Consider the following 19,816-nt stretch of genomic DNA (forward strand, 5'->3'; position numbering starts at 1 on the left):
AACATTACGTACAAAGAGGTGACATAACTTGCAAAGCACCCTTTATACATGTATATAACAAGTAATAATACAAAACGAAAGTTTGGTGGAGTTGACGTATTTTCGCTGTTGAATGGAGCTCCACTCGCCCCCATGAAGGTGACGTAATTCCATACATAGTAAAAGAATTCTACGGAAAGTGTTGCCCGGACCAACATGGCGGCGGCGTCGCCGGGCGTCGCTATTGGAGGTGACGTATTTCCGCTCTTGAGTGGAGCTCCACTCGCCCAAATGTCTGCAGCCAGACCCTCTTGGCAAAATAATTGTCCTCCATATTTCTTTTATTGCAAGAAAGCAGCCAGTTGGTTCAATAATGCTTCATTTTAAAAAGCCAAAACAACAAACAGAGTTTTCTAGTCAAATAATGCATAATTTTAATTAATAATATTATTACTCACAGTATTTATTAACATTCATGGGTCATTTTACAAAAGGAGAAGCATACTACAACCTGTAGAGTTTGTAAAACAAAAACAAGTCCAATAATTCTCCTTAATTAGTAGAACCAAGTAAATATTAAAATACTCCCAATATGTATTATTTATATCAGTAGCAGTGCAATCATCATGCATTGTTACCGTTGCAGGGGTGAGCATGTCTGTGTTTTGGTCTTGGAGAGCATCCAGAAACATCAGATTCAGAGATATCATATATAAAATGTCTATAATTCACCCTTTAAAGTCAACTCTGCAGATGTGAATGCATGGAGAATCATTATGTATGTATTATCTTCTATGCTAGCCATGGCGTGACAAGTTATGTTATGCTACAGGGATTAAAAAAATAAATAGAATGTAGTAGAGTTTATAATAGCATGTAAAAACGTTAGCATGCCTGGCTGGGAAAAGGTTTACAAACATGACAGCTAGCAGGTCATGAGGAAGCAGCTCATACAGAATGCCTGCTAACAGAGGGTCTGAACTCCATTACACACTCTTCTCTCAGAACAGCAGCGAGGTTGTTTCCCCTGGGTTGATTTTAGGGTGTGCAAGGAGAACAATTCTGTGTTGTACAGCATGAGAGTTTCTTTAAAGTAGATTTGTAAGGAATTCCGCTTTCACAAGTTTTCACAATCTTGCTCAGTCCTGTGCTTAATTTTGAAGTTCCTGAGGCGTGCTGAACGTTTCGTACACGTTGGCGGCAAACTCTTTCACCTGGTCTACCAATAAGAGATCCTAAAGACAAGAAAGAAAGCCAATATTGGTCTGTGGGAGCAGCTTTTATACCACATGAAAGTCAAAACGAGTCGATGCATATGAATGTTCTCACTTGGACAAAATGACTGGGTATTTCACTGCATATTGAATGTATCTGTCCGTTGATGATGGGAATGATTTTGGCTAGTGGGAGGCTTACATGTGATAGTCTGGAAGAAAAGCACGTAAAAAACAGGAATTATTTGTACATCACCAATATTGTTCGCAAACTCGAAATATAATGACCTTAGAAAAGAGATAAAATGGTTTAAATGTTGCTTAATTGTCCGAATACTTTTTGGGGTCACTGTACGAACCTTCCTGAAAAAAATGTATTTGTGTACACTGACCGGTCAGGTGTGCTGGAAGGGTTGGAGTCCCCCTGTGGGGGTCGGAAAAACTCTGACATGTTATCTAGGAATCGGATAAAGCCTCGGCTCAAGCAAGTACAGAGTACAGTAGTGAAGTCTGGACTGAAAAAAAAGCTGTAATTATTATATATCTAAACTACTGATTTCAACCAATTTAGTCATCTTTTTTTTTTAAATGCTCTCTGAATCCAGAATTGTGTTTTTCATACAAAAGCTCATATAGTTATGGATTTCCTTTAAAAAAGAACTAGGTTTACATAGGTGCCTTGATTTCCCCTCACCTTTCAAGTATATCTCTGGTTTCATTCAGCAGCTTGATTGTTGTGACATCATTCTCTGTGAGACCACAAGCCTAAAAAATATTACATTTTTTTTTCAGGTTTCTAGATGTATAGAAAGTTATTAACAACATATATTCGATTACAGATTATAGATATAATCCATTGCAACATTTTACATGTCTTTACTGTCACTTTTAATCAATTTAATGTGTCCTTGCTAAAAAAAAAAACAAATTGAATCAAAATATTATATATGTATAATTTATATTATATAAGTATACGTGTATGCATATTATTGAAGCTATACATAAATAAATCTTATTCAGAAATAAAAAACGAATAAATGATATATCTCTACCTGCGAGGCTAGTGTGTCCTCTTCATCAGGCATCATGTACCAAGAAAGACTTTTGTGTTTAGAGGAAGCACAGCCCTCCTCCACTAACAGTCTGATCTGAGTTAACTGTTCCTCCAACTCTTGTAGGGTCAAACTCTGCTTCAGAGGCACCCTGAGGAGACATGGACTTTCCTGCTAAATATACAGGAAGACTGACACAACACAATAGCTGCAATGGCAAATAAAGCCACGAGAATGGGATGAGTAGATTAAAATTCATTCATCATCTAATCAGTCACTCAACGTACGGTCCAAGAACTTCCTGGACAGCTTTCTTCACCACTGTTATCAGTTCAATGAGCCCTGAAAAGACAAAAACTGAAGATCAGTATCATCTATAGGGGAAATGCATTGTATTTTCAGGGCTTGCATTTTCAGGGGCTGAAATACAGCATAGTCGTTTATTTAAGCTGTGAATATTTCAATAAAAAATTCAATAATTAATTTTCACCTTGCTGAGTTTACTTCCCAAATATTCAATCTGTTTAAAAATATGATGTATAATATTCGTTATGATATAGAACACTGTGAAACGAGTAACAGTGAAGGTGTTGAATTAAATGTTAACACAGCTTCTTTGTCTTAAATCAGCTTTTCCACATAAACATACTTGCCCTGATAATCATATCTTCTTCATACCGCTTGCTCCATTTCTGCAAATCAGTTTTTGGGTATGAATGATGACTTGCTTGACCCGTTTCTTTGGTCTTCATCAACACCTGCTTGCACCACCTTCTGGTGAGTGACTAACAGCAGATGGAGATCGTGCATCAGTCCTCTATTGCTATACCTGCAGTTTCTGGATCTACAATGCTGAAATTTCTGCCGAATTTGAACCACTGAATTTGTGGAAGCAAATAAAGTGAAATAATATTATACATCGTATTTTTAAACTGATTCAATATTTCGGAGGTGAATTCTGGAAGGTGAATATGAATTGTGTAAAATGTTTTGAATTGAAATATTCACAGCTTAAATAATCAACTATGTTAAATTTCATCCCCTAAAATGCAAGCCCTGAAAATACAACATAAAAAAAAATGCAAGAACTGTTAATGCAGTGCATTATTTTTTCAGTTGGTGCAATTCAACACGCTTTTTTGTTTAAAAGACATGTCATTATTTTTCCTTCATAAAATAATCTCTTAAACCGAGGATTAAACTCTAATGAAGATTAAATACTCTTATACAGATTTGACATTGTCCTCACCTTCTCCAAGAAGGTGCTGGATACTTGACAGATATTGTTGTTGAACATCAGGAGGGGCCAAGGGGGTCTAAAGTAGCAGTATAAGAGAAATGAAGTAACATTTAAATGCTGTAACATGGTAAAATCAAGATGCTTTGCACCAAGTCCTGAAATACCATTCCATTCTTTGTCACAGAGTTGTCCAGGTACAAGTAGCCACCAATTATGTTGAGCTGAACTCTGAGTAACACCACCAGCATACAAGTGCTGTAAACCGCCACAATGCTTCGGGTAAAACCTAGAGAGAAGAAATCATTATATGAGACGAGGAATAGATGAGAGTTTGATTAAAGTCAACTTGAATTTCTGTTTGTAACCCATTTTACTTACATAATCTGACATATATATGCCTAATGGTTAGAGACTAGGACTTATAACCCAAAGTTTGCAGGTTCGATTCTCTCTCTTATATCAAACGTTACTCAAGGTCTGCACTCCATAAAATCCTCTTTTTTTTTATTGCAGGAGATATAGAAGCAGATGATATAAAAGCAGCTTGCTGCCTTCGTCAGTGTCAACGAATAATGTTTTATTATCAAATCTGAAAACATTTATGCTGCTTAATATGTTTGTGGAAACTATGATTAGTTTTTTCAGGATTCTTTGATTAATAGAGAGTTCAAAAGAACAGCATTTATTAGAAATATACATATTTTGTAATAATGTTATTATATATTTTTTTATGTTAAAGCCTTTACTATCTGCCCTTACATCCCTTCCGAATAATATTAATTCTTGTAAAAAAAAGATTGTTACAGCTTGCAAAGACAAACCATTTATTCTTAAGAACTGATTTAAAGTTCACAATAACACTAGGAATCTGCATTAAGAAAGTAAACACCCCAGTAAGTAAAATTTGATTTCATGTTGCCTTAATGCAATGCATCCATAATATTACCAAAAATAAAATTCTTCAACTCACTAATAATCTTTAGATCCTCCCAGATTTCAAGTTTATTAGCTGGCCTGTGTAGGAAGACATGATCACTTATGTCAGTTAAGTTTATTTATTTTGTAATTAGGTCTGTTTGATAAATCGCATACAATAATTAATGCACATCTTGTCAGTAAAGCTTAATCAGCAGTAAATCTACATCACTTGCGCACTTTCACATGGAGCAGCATTAAAGGGGTTATATGATGCTTTTTTAAAGATCATTATTTTGTGTATTTGGTGCAACAGAATGTGTTAACATGCTTTAATGTCCAAAAAACACATTATTTTTCAAAGACTGTACATTATCGTAGGTCCTCTATGCCCCGTCTCTCTCAAACAAGTTGTTTTCTACAAAGTGACCAATCGGCCAACCGACCCAGTGCATTGTGATTGGCCGAACACTGCAAGCACTCGTAGGAAATGTATTGAGCTTTTCCATAACGGCGAGCTTCATCTTTCAAAATAAATGTAAAAACAGTTAATAATGTCCTTAGTTTTACCATCAGTTTAAGCCCGAAAGGGGAGTCAAGTGACAGAGACAGTGATGAAGCTTATATGTGTTTGCAGTACACAAGCCACTGACGGTTAAAACAGCCGACACCACTGTGTGACTGTCTCTCTTTCTTTCTCACAAACACACACACACACACACACCCGTAATGTGCAAAATTCCGCTTTTGAACGTTCAACTAATAACAAAACATACTTCCAGTAGCTGATTCAGAAGTGCCAGATTGTTGCAGCAAAAAGTCAGAATTACCTCCTCTCCTATGTTCACGAAACAGTCGTCCATAAAATGCGTTTCTGTTCTGTTGTAAGTAATCTTAAAGATTCCTAAATGCATCTATTTTTCGGAAGGCCAAATAAAGTGCTTTTGCTTTGACCTAGATACACACAGCATCTCCCTGACATGACTGCTTCAACACTAGCTGTGGTTACTGAAACCAAGCCTTCTTTCTTTGCGTGAACATTTGGGCGCCATTACGCAAATATTTCCACATAGTGACTTACACATGTGGGGGCGTGTTTGAATGAGCCATTTTAGGGAGGCGTGGCAGAGTCTTGACTTTGATAAGAATATCTCTTTGGATTTGAGACTTTAGTCTTTGCAACTTGACAGATCTTTTTCATGCACCAAGAACTTGTGACTCCAAAGAGAAAGGAAAAATTGAAAAATCGCATCATACGATCCCTTTTACTACATAGAGCTCACTGTCAAGCTCAGCTTGTCAGAGAACAACGAATCTGTGAAGTTAATTCTGCTCCATGTAAAAACACGCAGGTGATGGAGATTTACAGCTGATTACAGAACAGGCTTTACTGACAAGATGCTCATTAAATACCACATGCAATTTATCATGCAGCCCTATTTGTAATGTAGAAATCATCTATAATTTACACGACTGACTCACTTAGTTTTCAGCAAAGCGGTGAGGCTCTCTGAGTTCAGGTGATGTACGATTGTCTCTCTGAGAGTAGGGAGCATTGATAACACTACAAAAAAAATAATAAAAAAAGACAACTACATACACTAGGCAGAACTAACATCACTTTCAAAACATTTATTACTTGATCATATCATTCTGTTTATTTTTTACCTGTCATGTTACATGTCCTCTGGTTGCTTTCAAAATGAAACTGTCTCCGAGCTTGGGCAATGTACTCAGCTGCCTCTCGCTCCTGCATCTCCTGAATTTTTCTTTGTGCATATTTACCAAGCAGATAGACTCCTGGGCATGAAGTTTGAGAAAACATTACAATATAATATACATCTTAAGAAACTGGCATGCAATATGTCAGATATATTCAATTATATAAAATATGTATGCTGGCTTAAAGTATCAGGGTAAGGTCCATACCAACTTTCTATGACTGTGCCAGTAGAAAAACTAGGTGACAGGTGAACTGAGATTGATTAGGTGGATGTGGAAATAAGATCTAATGCTTGGCAACACTGTAAAAACATGCTAAACTATATATTATAGCATATTAACACATTATAACTACATGCATTTTTATTCAGCTATTAAAACAAGAAAGAGTTAATGCACAGTCACACGTAGCTAACAATCTCTAAACTATACGCATGCAGGTGGTCAAGTTGTACGTTACCTCCAACAAAAACCCCAGCGAAGATGAATTTCCTCTTATGGCGTTTAATGAAATTCCATGTAGAACTCAACATTCTAAAAACAGACTTTAGTAGCTTAAAAAAAACGGCAAAAGTAGATGCAAAACGTGTTTTACTCGTAACTCACTAGCTAGCACAATGCTACATGGCAACCGTTAGCAGCTAACAGGCGATCTACAGATAACAGAGAGCGTCGATCGATCGATCGATCATGCGGTCGTTTCACCGCCCTGAACGGTCCTCCGTAAAACACGTGTGTATGTAAGCAAAACGCTACTATTTTCGGATTTGTGCTGCTTTATTGAACTTATACGGTTATAGATTTGTTGAGGATACTGATGGAGATGCAAACAAACAGTCAGTGTTGGGAAGGTTACTTTGGAAATGTAATAGGTTACAGATTACAAGTTACCCTGTTTAAAATGTAATAGTAGTGTAACTTTTTCAATTACTTTATTAAAGTAATGTAACTAATTACTTTTGAGTACTTTTTGATTACTTTTCTAAATTTGTGAAAATTAAAGAATAATAAATAAAAGCATATACATCAACTCAAATACAGTTATCTAATAAGCATGTGACGTATTCTGTGTAATAAACTCCTGAAACATTGGTGTTTTTTTTAAACTGCTGTTTCTTTGTATATGATGATAGTTTTCTCAAAATAAGTAAAATGCACATGAAGTGACACAAAGCAGTTCTAGAAATTATGTTTATGTGCTCGTGTACTCCTATATTGAGATGGCAGAGGTTGAAAACACTGCGAGCTTCAGTAGGCCTATGTGTAGAAAATGAAACCATGTCTTTGCCATTAATTTACAAGAGGGGCGGACTGGGAAAAAAATTCAGACTGGAAAATTCAAACTCATACAAACAAATTCATGGACAAAACTATTTTTTTGTATGGACCTGACATAAAAAAGGTTTAAATCTTTAATTTGGGGACATGCAAAATAATTAAAAGTTCTCTCCTGAACTGCACCTTCACTTCCATTTTTCTCTTCAGTCTCTTTATTTTGCCCTGTTATCCATCTCTCTCATGACTTAAATACTCAAGATTGAACAAAACTATACTTTACAATACAATACTCTACAATACTACAATATCTTTATAGAAAAATCCTAATACTGTACACGAGTCATGTTTTCCCTTACAAAAAATTACCATGCTTTTATTAGCCTATATAAAAGTAAAATAACCTTGTTTTTTTTTTTTGTTTTTTTTGCAAATGGATTTGTATTTATTTTTAAATAAATACATTTGTAAAATAATTTTACATTTTTGGTTATCACAGTTAAACAATAGTAGGCTAACCATTTTCTCTGGATTTATAGTTAAATATTAAAATGTTAATTTTCGTAAGGGTTGTGTTGTTGTCTGTCGTAGCTCCCCCTAAACCTATAAAAAAAAAATCTGATTTTTTTTCAGCTAAATTACTACTGTAACATTACAACAGATAATAATGATGTCCTTTATATAGTATTTTGAGTGATGACTGATGAGCAACGTGCTGCTGCTTGATTTAAATAAATAAAAAAACAAAGACAAAAAAGTATCTTTACAGATGAAACTGACCTGAAACCCTGAACAGTTGTTCTGCTTCTCTGCTCCAGCAATTCACTCTATTCTCTCTCTCTCTCTCTTCCCCTCTCTCTCTCTCTCTCTCTTCCTCTCTCTCTCTCTCTCTCTCTCTCTCTCTCTCGCATTGATTACTCTGAGTCTGATCCAACCCGTTTGGCGGAGGCGCGCGAGTCATGACTAACACTTCATGACTTATTAGAGATTTAATTATCAAATGGCGGATTCGCAAATGATCGCTTTAGTACATTCGGCAGGCAATTATACAATAATGATATTAAATAGTGGGGCAAAATCGGCTGCCAGGACTCCGGGAATTGTCCTGGTTCTCCCGGTGTCCAGTCCGCGCCTGATTTCCACAGACACGCAGAACGTGCAGGAGTCATATATTGCATTTTTGGGGCTTTATATTCACAGACACTAGTCAATGTCATGTTTTGATTCAAGTGTACTGACCTACTTTTGATTTAGTCATCCAAAATGTGGCATAATCCGTCCGCGTTAGGCATTTCGTTTTTATGACTGGATTCTACGAACCAGACTGTATTTCCGCATCCCGGAAATTATTAGGGCGTATGTCTCAGAATAGTCAGTGCAATTTGGGAAAGAAATCAGTTAAATCTGTATGTGGATGTGTGTAAATATTCAAATGTAATCCCCTTTGTAATCGTAAAAAATTTCATAAGTAACTGTAATTTAATTACTCATTTTTTTCTTAGTAACTGTAACTAATTACAGTTACAATAATTTTGTAATTAAATTACGTAACGCCGTTACATGTAACTAGTTACTCCCCAACACTGCAAACAGTGTTGAACCCGCGAAGAGTGAATTTCTGGAGCCGTTAGATAGTGAAATACAAACATGGATGTCAAAGGCGTTTGACATGGTAAACTTCTCTGATATTTATAGTTAACTTACGTTAATGCATTGCTGCATTATTATTTTTACTGTGAAACCTCTATAAAATAACATGGCATTGCCTTCGAAAGAGTCGAAAGTCCGATTATGCATTTATTTATGACGATTCATATCTCAGTTTTCTTTATTATTTTTAATAATAACTACCGTTAGTGATATTTTGGTTGTTATGGTAAATGAGTATGGTGTGTGCCTACATGGTAAATGTATTTTGTGTGGTTTTGAGAAAAATGTAAATAAACATTACTTTTACAGGCTCTTGAGGCCCTTGAGAACGGTGAGGTTCCAGTTGGCTGTCTGATGGTTTACAACAATGAGATTATTGGAAAAGGAAGAAATGAGGTCAATAAAACTAAAAATGAAATTAGCTTCACAATGTGCCTAAATATTGATAATTTAAGTAATTATAATATATAATTATTACATTTGTAACCAGTGGTTAAATGAAACAACACAGGAAACAAAAATTACTTTTTGGGGCTTTATTCTGGCTGCTGCCTCTATGAAGGACAGCGGTCGGAAGGAGCAAATATTTATAAACAAAAATAATACAATTTAAATGATAAAGTCTTTGGGTTTCTTGATGTACTAATTTGGTTTGGAAGGCAATTGGTTAACAAAGTTAAGTCAAATCAAATTAAATACAATGCATAGAATGAGATGCATTCGGCTAACAAAGTACTTTTATAACAGTTAGCACAATTTCGGAAATGAAATACGGTAGAGGCCAGTCTTTGCACGTGTCTCACGCGTGATTAACCCAGATCCAGCGCGCACAAACTCTCAAACGTCCTTGAAAGACGATCTCATCAAACCTTAACTAGGTGTGTATTTGATCAAAACCGGGAGCTCTAGCGTGCAATCTCTGCTCTCTCTTCACTCAAACTAGCGCAATGCACACACTGCACGAGTCAATGCCGTAAAGTGAGCGTCGCAACACCATCTCTTAAAGGACCCACGACCAATTTATGTCAGATGTCATTCTGTAATGATTATTCCACTTGGCTACACATTTATTGTTGTTAGTGCAATTTAGTAGAAGTCAACATCAATACTTATTATAATGTAATTGACTATAACCCTATGCTTCAGTATATGTATTCAAAATGTATTAGTTATTTAACAGTTATATGCTGTTTCAGTTATTCAGAAATACATAAACAATATGGTTCTTGCAGACTGTAATGTGAATATACCTCTTTTATGATGGACATGCTTTCAGTTTCTGAATGTAAATTAATTTTGGTATTTTTGTGAGGCTTAAAGTCAAAATGTGAAGGGTGGAGTAACTGTTTAGAGATCGTCAAAAATAAAAGTTTTTTTCTTGTAAGTGATTCATAATCAAATTATGATTATGGTGTGTACAGTCAAGATGAGAGGAAAATATCTGTGGTTTACTTTAATGGTTGCGTAATGTGAATTTCTAGGAACTGGTGATGCATTGTGAACTAGTTTTAAAAATAATTTCTCGTTTTAATAATCTCAGACATCCTTATTTGCCATTGACCTATATATTACAGGTTCTGTTATGCTAAGACCTTGATGAATGGTTTTTCCTAGTAGAACACAGAGAAACTTTGGAATAGATGAAACAAGCTCACGTCTGTGCCTGCTTTGCTCAAGGCTACTCGGCATGCAGAAATAGTGGCACTGGGTCAAGTGCTTGATTGGTGCTGTTTCAGACAGCTGCTCTGCGCCTGCTTCATATCCTTGATGCCAAAATGTGGTTCACCGTGTTTAGAAAAGTTTACACATACAGTACCATTAATGGTTTTTAAAAAGCCTTTAAAATCCACAAAGGCTGAATATATTTGAAAATATTACAATTTAAAAATGTTCCCCAATTTTTTATGTTTTCATTTTAAGTATATTTTATTTTTATCATTTCAAATTGAATTTTACCATTGAATTTCACAATTTAGGGTTAGGGTTGAATTTTTAGCCGCCATTACTCCAGTCTTCAGTGTCACATGATCCTTCAGAAATCATGCTAATATGCTGATTTGATGCTCAAGAAACATTTATTATTATAAGGATCAATGTAAATACAGTTGTGCTGCCTAATATTGTTATATATACACACACACACACACACACACATATATATATATATATATAATTTTATTTTTTTTCAGAATTTTTTTAAATGAATAGAAAGTAAAAAAACAGCATTTATTTTAAATAGAAATATTCTGTAGCATTATAAAGTCTTTACTGTCACTTTTGATCAGTTTGATGCATCGCTGAATAAAGATATTAATTTCTTAATACTTGACAGACACCAAACATTTTTACAGTATTGTAGATATTTGTGTCAATCACAGCACAGTTTTTCTTGGGAATAGTACATTTTTAAAGCGTTATTGTGTTTTCCCCAGGTTTTATTGTCTGGTAGAATTAAAATAATCTCAGCGCTAAAAGGACACCTTAACATTTAGACAGACATACCTCTTGTTGTATATGGGTAAACAATGAGCGGTTTGGAGGCTGTGGATCCATCCTGGACGTCTCATCAGATCATTTACCACACACTGGAACTTCATTTAAGGTAAAAGAATTTCCCTCCAATTCCTATCCAGTTCAGTTTAAATTCCAGCTCAGAGACATTCTGAACAGTTCTATGTGGCTAGAATATTTTTCTTGTAGAAACATCCACATTCCCTAAATTGTGGTCCAAACCACATTGCATATTTTTACTGAAGCACATGCTTATTTGCTTATTACAGTGCATCGCTGGCTATAGAGCAGAAGAGGCTGTTGAAATACTAAAGACTTTTTTTAAACAGGAAAACTCAAATGGTAAGGGAATTTGTTAATGAATGCATATTAATGCCCATTAATGTTTTTTTCTCCCTTTTGTTAGCTCCCAAACCTAAAGTGAGGAAAGATTTGATCAGTCCACCAGATGACGCTGTAGTCATTCAGGTATAACCAGGATCACAAAATCAGGGAAGAGAAACTTTGAAACTCCTTTTGAGCTGAAATGGAAAATATTTGAACATTCAGACATTTATAAGACTTTGTGATTTTTGATTTTGCCATCTCTTTGAGATCACTGATTTAATCTACTATTTGAGGAACCACGTTTGCTCATTATCTGGATCACATTGCTTGTAAGCCTCCTCTTCTCTGTGGCTGGACACTGTTGTCTGTTAAAAGCGTGTAGAAGCAAAAGACTGGGCCTGTTCTGCATTAAAGCACAGGTTCTTCTCCAGCTCTTGCTCTCTCTGTGTCCTTATACAACCCAGAGAACTGTTTCTGAACTCTCAATGATCTCAGTCTTGGGCTCAGTAGCAGATGCAGGACAGACCCAGGATTTAGAGTTTTCACTACTCCATAGCCAGAAACTTTAAAGGGATCATTAAAAATGAATTTGTATCATTATTTTCTAACTCTACTTGTTTTTTTTCTTTAATGGGACACAAAAGGTGAATTTTATAAAGAGTTTTTCAATGATCAATTAGCATCGCACATGTAGGTCATAGATAGGTGCGTAGGAAAAAAGACTGATATAGTCAAAATATGAGAAAACAATAAAATCCCGCACACTATCAACTTGCAAAACAAAAAAAAAAATTAAATAGCAACGTTTCGATCGCATGATCTTCGTCAGGCATCAACATTGTATTCAAACTCCATTGTATTTAAAACAACATGACAAATCACAGTGAAGAATCATCAATATCCAATCAAGATTAGTAATTGAATAATCATTAACACCACACCACATTGTTAACTCCACAATTACATACATCGTAAATGCAAAAAAAAAAAAAAAAACTATATATATATATATATAGATAAATATAAAATAATATTATTAATGATATCCTATATGTAATAATCATATTTCATAACATCACATTAAATAATGCTTCATCATTCATACCCATAGGTGATAAAGTCTGAAGGGTAAAAATCCAGAACAATTCGCATCTCTGTAAGAGCAATTCAATATCGCCCCCTCTGATGAAGATCATCTGATCGAAACGTTGCTATTAAAATATTTTTTTATTGTTTTGCAAGTTGATAGTGTGCGGGATTTTCTTGTTTTCTCATAAAGAGTTTTTCAAAAACATATATCCCCCTTTTTTTTAGATAATTAAAGTGAATGAAAATGGAGGCTGACAATCTTTATAATAGAAAAAAAGATTATAAAAGTACCATAAAACTGTATAAAAGTAGTCATGCTTTGTTTACTTTCCTTTTGTGTTCCCTGGAAGATGGAAAGTCACACAGGTTTGGTATGACATGAGGGCGAGTAAATAATCACAATCAAGTTTATGTCAAGTTTTGAAGGTCTTTCCTTAGGTTTGCCAGGTTTTTTTTTTTTTTTTCAATACTAACTTGGAAAAATACTCAAAATACTACTTTCTTTGTTGCTTCCATACATACAAATGTTAATTAAATATTTATATGCTGCTATAGTTTGTATTGATTTGATTTATGTTGAAAACCTACTTTTTCGAACTCCTCATCAACCGTAGGTCCGATTTTCACCAAATTTGAATCAAATGATCTTCAGACTGTGCTGGCAACATGTTATGGATTTTGTGTCGATAGACAAAACCGTTTTTGCATACCACAGCGACGAATTTGAGGCACACTGCCAAAATGACACTTGAGGCTTTATCTCTGCAATGCTCTGGCATATTTACACCAAACTTTGTGTGTGTCATTGACAATTCACACAGAGTACACCAAATTGATTTGATAACAGCGCCACCTATTGGTCAAACTTGATAAGGCAAGTAATCATGCTAGTAGAGATTGTATTTGTTTTTTTTAGCCATTTCAATTACAATCATCCTAAAATTGCTTTAATTGCTCATTGTTGCACTTCGTGTGATGCTCCATGCCATGCTTAGCTCCTCAATTTTCCGCTGGAGTGCTTGGCCCCGTAATTGCTGCTTGCAGCTATATTTTTCACTGAGTTTAGTCTTAACTTCTAAAGTTTATTTTATAAATTCTTTCTTTTTAGTTTTAGTTAACAATACTAATCCTGATCCGCAGACTTCCACTTGTTTTGAAAGTGTTCATGTCATGTTGCGTTTCTGGTTATTAAAGCTCCAATCAGAATGGTTCCCAAACCCCATGTTATTAAATTGCCATGTAATATGTTATTAGTGGCTGGAAGTGGGTTCTCTGCGGGCACGTATGAAAGAGCAATCAAGCGGTTCTGGAAGTATATGAGAGGTGTCTGAGATGTTTAGGTCTGTCGTTTTTCAAGGTCTGTCATCTTCTGTGGTTACGGGTTCTGCCGGCCATATCATATATTTGAAAAAATATCCTCGGTCAGTTCCAGCTCTGTTATTGTCATTGTAAGCAGAGAATCCATGGGTTTTATCGTTTTGTGACGAATGATCAGACATTGAGCGCTCACAGGTGGCTTTTTTTAATATGACTGTTCTATCCTGATGTTGAAATGACAGGAGCTGTCATGTCTGAATAAAAATAATCATTTAAATTCTTTGTGTAAATAGTATGGTCTTAGTAACTGATTCCAAAAAACAGAGCACTGGTCGCACACCTGGTAAGCATTTGACAGGTGTTATGCCTTGGCAGCGTTACGCAGTGAGTCAGTGCGAATAAAGAACATCGTAAAACTAGCTGCAACCACCTACGCTGTCCCTGTTCACATGGAATGAGAACAAATGGTATTTCATAAAGCTTCATTCAGCTTTTAATGGAGTGAAATAAAGTGTTGAATTCATGTGAAGGACCGGTATATTTCATAATAGATTTTCCAATGTACATTTTTTTGTCTGAGGTGAATCGTAGGTTTGTATAATCTCACAGAGGGCTTGGAAAAGCTCATGGAGAATAGGACACAAGGCGTTTTATTCTACAAGTAAGCACAGATTTATTTTAAAACTTAGTGTTGTTTCATTATTTACAGGAGAAAAGGGTACATGAAAGTTGGATTCTTCTAGTTTTCTTGAGCAAGTTCTGTTTGTTAACCGTTTTACTTCTTCAATTGGCTTTTTTGTGAGGGAAACAGGATATTCAGTGGAAATTGAAAGGATTGTGAAAAGGCAAGTTTTGCATATCCACATGTGAACTTGCTGAAAAAGAGCAAATTTGCTAAATAGCTATTGGCTAACATTTTTCAATTGCCTTTGTGGCCCAAGTGACATTAATGGAAAAAGACATTCATTTCTGAGAAAGGGAAAGTTATTGCATTTTGATTTGATGAATTGTTATAATTTAATTTAAAGACAAACATTTGGTAACACTTTATAGTGTTACTTAATATTAAATAATAAATAAACCAAATATATTATTCCAAGCCTCTTATTCTTACCCAGGTTGCATTTATTTGACCAAAAATACAGTAAAAACAATAATTTACAACTCTGTTTTTAATATACTTTAAAATGCAATTTTCAGCAGCCATTTATAAAGTATTCAGTGTTTTTTTTTTTTTTTTTACCCCCAGGATTCTTTGTTAAATAGAAAGCATTCATTTAAAATAGAAATATTTAGCAAAATTATAAGTGTCTTTACATTTTAAAAGTATTGATCTCTTTTCTTAATTTCTTCAATTAATTGATCCCAGACCCCCAATGCTAGTGTATACCAATACGTTTTTTACATTTCAAATGGTATATAAAAAAAAAAAAGAAACCGAAAAGAAAATCCAGTCATCATTTACACTAGTACGACTTTCTTCTGTGAAACACAGATTATTTATTTTTTTGGACTCCTCCTTTTTACTTTTTTTTTTTTTTTTTTTTTGTAGCCCTTCTGTCATAGAAACAGTTGAAACATTCCACACAATATATTGTTTTGTGTTCCACTGAAGACATGAGGGTGAGTAAATGATGACAGAACTGTTCTTTTAACTACGAACACTACAAATATATATATATATACAACCCGAATTCCGGAAAAGTTGGGACGTTTTTTAAATTTTAATAAAATGAAAACTAAAGGAATTTCAAATCACATGAGCCAATATTTTATTCACAATATAACATAGATAACGTAGCAAATGTTTAAACTGAGAAATTTTACACTTTTATCCACTTAATTAGCTCATTTAAAATGTAATGCCTGCTACAGGTCTCAAAAAAGTTGGCACGGGGGCAACAAATGGCTAAAAAAGCAAGCAGTTTTGAAAAGATTCAGCTGGGTGAACATCTAGTGATTAATTAAGTTAATTGATATCAGGTCTGTAACATGATTAGCTATAAAAGCTTTGTCTTAGAGAAGCAGAGTCTCTCAGAAGTAAAGATGGGCAGAGGCTCTCCAATCTGTGAAAGACTGCGTAAAAAAATTGTGGAAAACTTTAAAAACAATGTTCCTCAACGTCAAATTGCAAAGGCTTTGCAAATCTCATCATCTACAGTGCATAACATCATCAAAAGATTCAGAGAAACTGGAGAAATCTCTGTGCGTAAGGGACAAGGCCGGAGACCTTTATTGGATGCCCGTGGTCTTCGGGCTCTCAGACGACACTGCATCACTCATCGGCATGATTGTGTCAATGACATTACTAAATGGGCCCAGGAATACTTTCAGAAACCACTGTCGGTAAACACAATCCGCCGTGCCATCAGCAGATGCCAACTAAAGCTCTATCATGCAAAAAGGAAGCCATATGTGAACATGGTCCAGAAGCGCCGTCGTGTCCTGTGGGCCAAGGCTCATTTAAAATGGACTATTTCAAAGTGGAATAGTGTTTTATGGTCAGACGAGTCCAAATTTGACATTCTTGTTGGAAATCACGGACGCCGTGTCCTCCGGGCTAAAGAGGAGGGAGACCTTCCAGCATGTTATCAGCGTTCAGTTCAAAAGCCAGCATCTCTGATGGTATGGGGGTGCATAAGTGCATACGGTATGGGCAGCTTGCATGTTTTGGAAGGCTCTGTGAATGCTGAAAGGTATATAAAGGTTTTAGAGCAACATATGCTTCCCTCCAAACAACGTCTATTTCAGGGAAGGCCTTGTTTATTTCAGCAGGACAATGCAAAACCACATACTGCAGCTATAACAACAGCATGGCTTCGTCGTAGAAGAGTCCGGGTGCTAACCTGGCCTGCCTGCAGTCCAGATCTTTCACCTATAGAGAACATTTGGCGCATCATTAAACGAAAAATACGTCAAAGACGACCACGAACTCTTCAGCAGCTGGAAATCTATATAAGGCAAGAATGGGACCAAATTCCAACAGCAAAACTCCAGCAACTCATAGCCTCAATGCCCAGACGTCTTCAAACTGTTTTGAAAAGAAAAGGAGATGCTACCCACCATGGTAAACATGCCCCGTCCCAACTATTTTGAGACCTGTAGCAGAAATCAAAATTGAAATGAGCTCATTTTGTGCATAAAATTGTAAACTTTCTCAGTTTAAACATTTGCTATGTTATCTATGTTCTATTGTGAATAAAATATTGGCTCATGTGATTTGAAAGTCTTTTAGTTTTCATTTTATTAAAATTTAAAAAACGTCCCAACTTTTCCGGAATTCGGGTTGTATATATATATATATATATATATATATATATATATATAAAAAGAAAAGTTAATTTTCTTAAAATTGTTTATGATACATTAACTAATGTTAACAGATTAACCCCCATTAAACAAAGTCTTACCACAATAACACACCAATGAATTGTTCACAAGACCAGGAATGTGCTTTAAGAAAGTAAATGAAGCTAATGATCCAAAGTGTTAATAATGTGGCATGTGGTCATTTATTGACTGGTTTATCTGTCACTGAGCTGTCCTTCAGATGCATCCCACACACCATTTACACCGCAAAAATTCTGCTGGTCTCACCTCATTAACATCTTTTTTTTTTTAAATACACATTAGGGGACTGTTCAGTTTTGTCTTTCTACATGCTGGAGAGGCAGTGTTAACAAGACTATGAAGTGTGGTTCAGAATTTACACATACTTTCACTCACTCTCAACATGCCTCCAAACACGCAGTGCCCAGATTAAATTATCATCAAACAAAGACCTATTGGAATTTTAAGTGCATTATATATGAGAAAAGTAATGAAATTCAATAGCCAGTCAGTGTAAAAGGTATTCTGCATCTAGAATAAAATGCAGGATGAGGTGTGAACATGAAACAGGATAGTATTTTGACAGTTTCGGATGAAAATTTAGATGTGATAATACAAGGTTTCTCACTATCCCTTTAAACGGCACAAGAGGCTTTGCTCCTCAGGATTCTGCTTTTATTGCATGGTGTTTCACTGTTGTGTTGCACCAAATTCACTATTTGGGACACACATTCCGAACTTCAAGTTGAAAATTGGACTTTAAGGGAATGAGGGCCTGGTTATTTGGAGTTGTCCATCAAAAGGTGATTGCAATTCCTTGTTGCAATTCCTTTTCCTCAGGCCTGAAATGTGTGTGTTTCTCATTAAAAGAATGTCCAGCTCTTCACAAAGGAATTGTTATGTTTGGGCAACATCTGTTTCTTAAAAGGCGAGGGCGAAAAGGCCAGAGAAAATATAGGACAAACATTAAATCATAAGTACAACAATTTTTCCTCTGTAATTGAATGGTTGGCTCTGCTTTTCCCACAGAATTGTGCTGCGTCTGTGTGTGTGAGCGTAAGGAGAGAAAGAAAAACGCTGAGTGAAGACTATAGGTTTCGATTCGTCCTTCCTCTTGTCTGGCTTCCTCCACAGCTTTGGAAGAACATAAAAAAATGACAATGAGAAAATTATTTTTTGAACTTTATTAATAAAAGAAGAAAAAAAAAACATATCAGTGAATTAAACCAAAAAGGCTAGTCATATCCATAATATATGAGGCATTACATCCCTTTGAGATAAAAAAAATTTAATATGCGGTAACACTTTACAATAAGGTTCCATTTGAAAACATTACTACATTAGTTTCATTTTCATTTTTAATTAAAAAAAGAAGTAAATAAAGATGTAAAACGTTTAATTTGTTAACATTTATGCCTATGAACCTGCAAACAAACATAAACAATTGTATTTTTATTAGTTAACATTTACAAAGGTTGATAAATCCTTAAAAACGAAATCGCTTATTATTAGTTCATGTTAGCTAATGTTAACGTATGAGGACTTTGTTATAAAGTGTTACAAAATAGGGCAAGGTCAGTTTCTCTTCTGACAATATTTGGAGTTCTTAAGGAAATATCTGCTTATCTTAATAAAAAACTTTTATGGATTCAGAAAAACCACAAGCAGCTCATCGAAGCTAATTATCTTGTGCTTATTGTCGTTTGCCATATGCTACTGTGTATATAAAGGTGTTGCTTTTTTTTTTTTGTACAGGAGCAACGAATGACTAATTCCCTCATAAATCATCCCTATATATATATATATATATAATGTGGTTTGTTAAACTGGCTTTAGACACACGAATGCAGCATGTGTGCAGTAAACATCATTCAACGCTCACACAATGCTTGAGGTACTCTGAAATACTGTAACATTCATACCATAAATTAAATACATGAATTATTCAATTTAATGTCCAACCCAATACAGGTCTGTGCTTTATTTAATTAAGGGGCAGTAATGAGGATGAGATAAATGTTTCAGGAGACTAGATGATTATATAATGTTGGTTTGAACTCCAAAGTCCATCAACTGATTTGAATTCAGAAGAAGTGAAAAGATGCAGGAAAAGATCTGTGATGGTCTTCAGTCAGTTTTGGTCTTGTCTGATTCCAGAGGGCCTAGAAGAAAAAAAAATATTTTGATTGTGTAAA

At 35.1% G+C, this 19,816-nt stretch overlaps 1 protein-coding gene, 1 long non-coding RNA gene and 1 pseudogene across 2 annotated transcripts; 1 reads left to right on the forward strand and 2 right to left on the reverse strand.

Annotated features, from left to right (window-relative positions):
* Positions 1–388: 388 nt before the first annotated feature.
* LOC132092251 (peroxisomal biogenesis factor 3-like) lies at positions 389–6,834 on the reverse strand. Its single transcript, XM_059498414.1, has 12 exons — positions 6,583–6,834; positions 6,069–6,200; positions 5,883–5,964; positions 4,456–4,499; positions 3,650–3,771; positions 3,495–3,561; positions 2,533–2,587; positions 2,246–2,396; positions 1,888–1,958; positions 1,586–1,708; positions 1,309–1,405; positions 389–1,214 (listed from the first exon to the last, which is right to left on the reverse strand). Exons 1-12 carry the CDS (start codon positions 6,653–6,655, stop codon positions 1,131–1,133), a joined length of 1,101 nt encoding a protein of 366 aa, XP_059354397.1. The 5' UTR covers positions 6,656–6,834; the 3' UTR covers positions 389–1,130.
* Positions 6,835–11,414: 4,580 nt separating this feature from the next.
* LOC132092254 (uncharacterized) lies at positions 11,415–12,554 on the forward strand. The gene is made up of 3 exons (XR_009422202.1): positions 11,415–11,649; positions 11,828–11,900; positions 11,965–12,554. It is a non-coding gene; the product is annotated as an uncharacterized LOC132092254 (long non-coding RNA).
* A 6,265-nt stretch (positions 12,555–18,819) lies between these two features.
* LOC132092252 (androgen-induced gene 1 protein-like) overlaps positions 18,820–19,816 on the reverse strand; it is a 36,344-nt pseudogene continuing 35,347 nt past the window's right edge.

The sequence above is a fragment of the Carassius carassius genome, chromosome 18, assembly GCF_963082965.1.
Source record: "Carassius carassius chromosome 18, fCarCar2.1, whole genome shotgun sequence".
Lineage (NCBI taxonomy): Eukaryota > Metazoa > Chordata > Actinopteri > Cypriniformes > Cyprinidae > Carassius > Carassius carassius.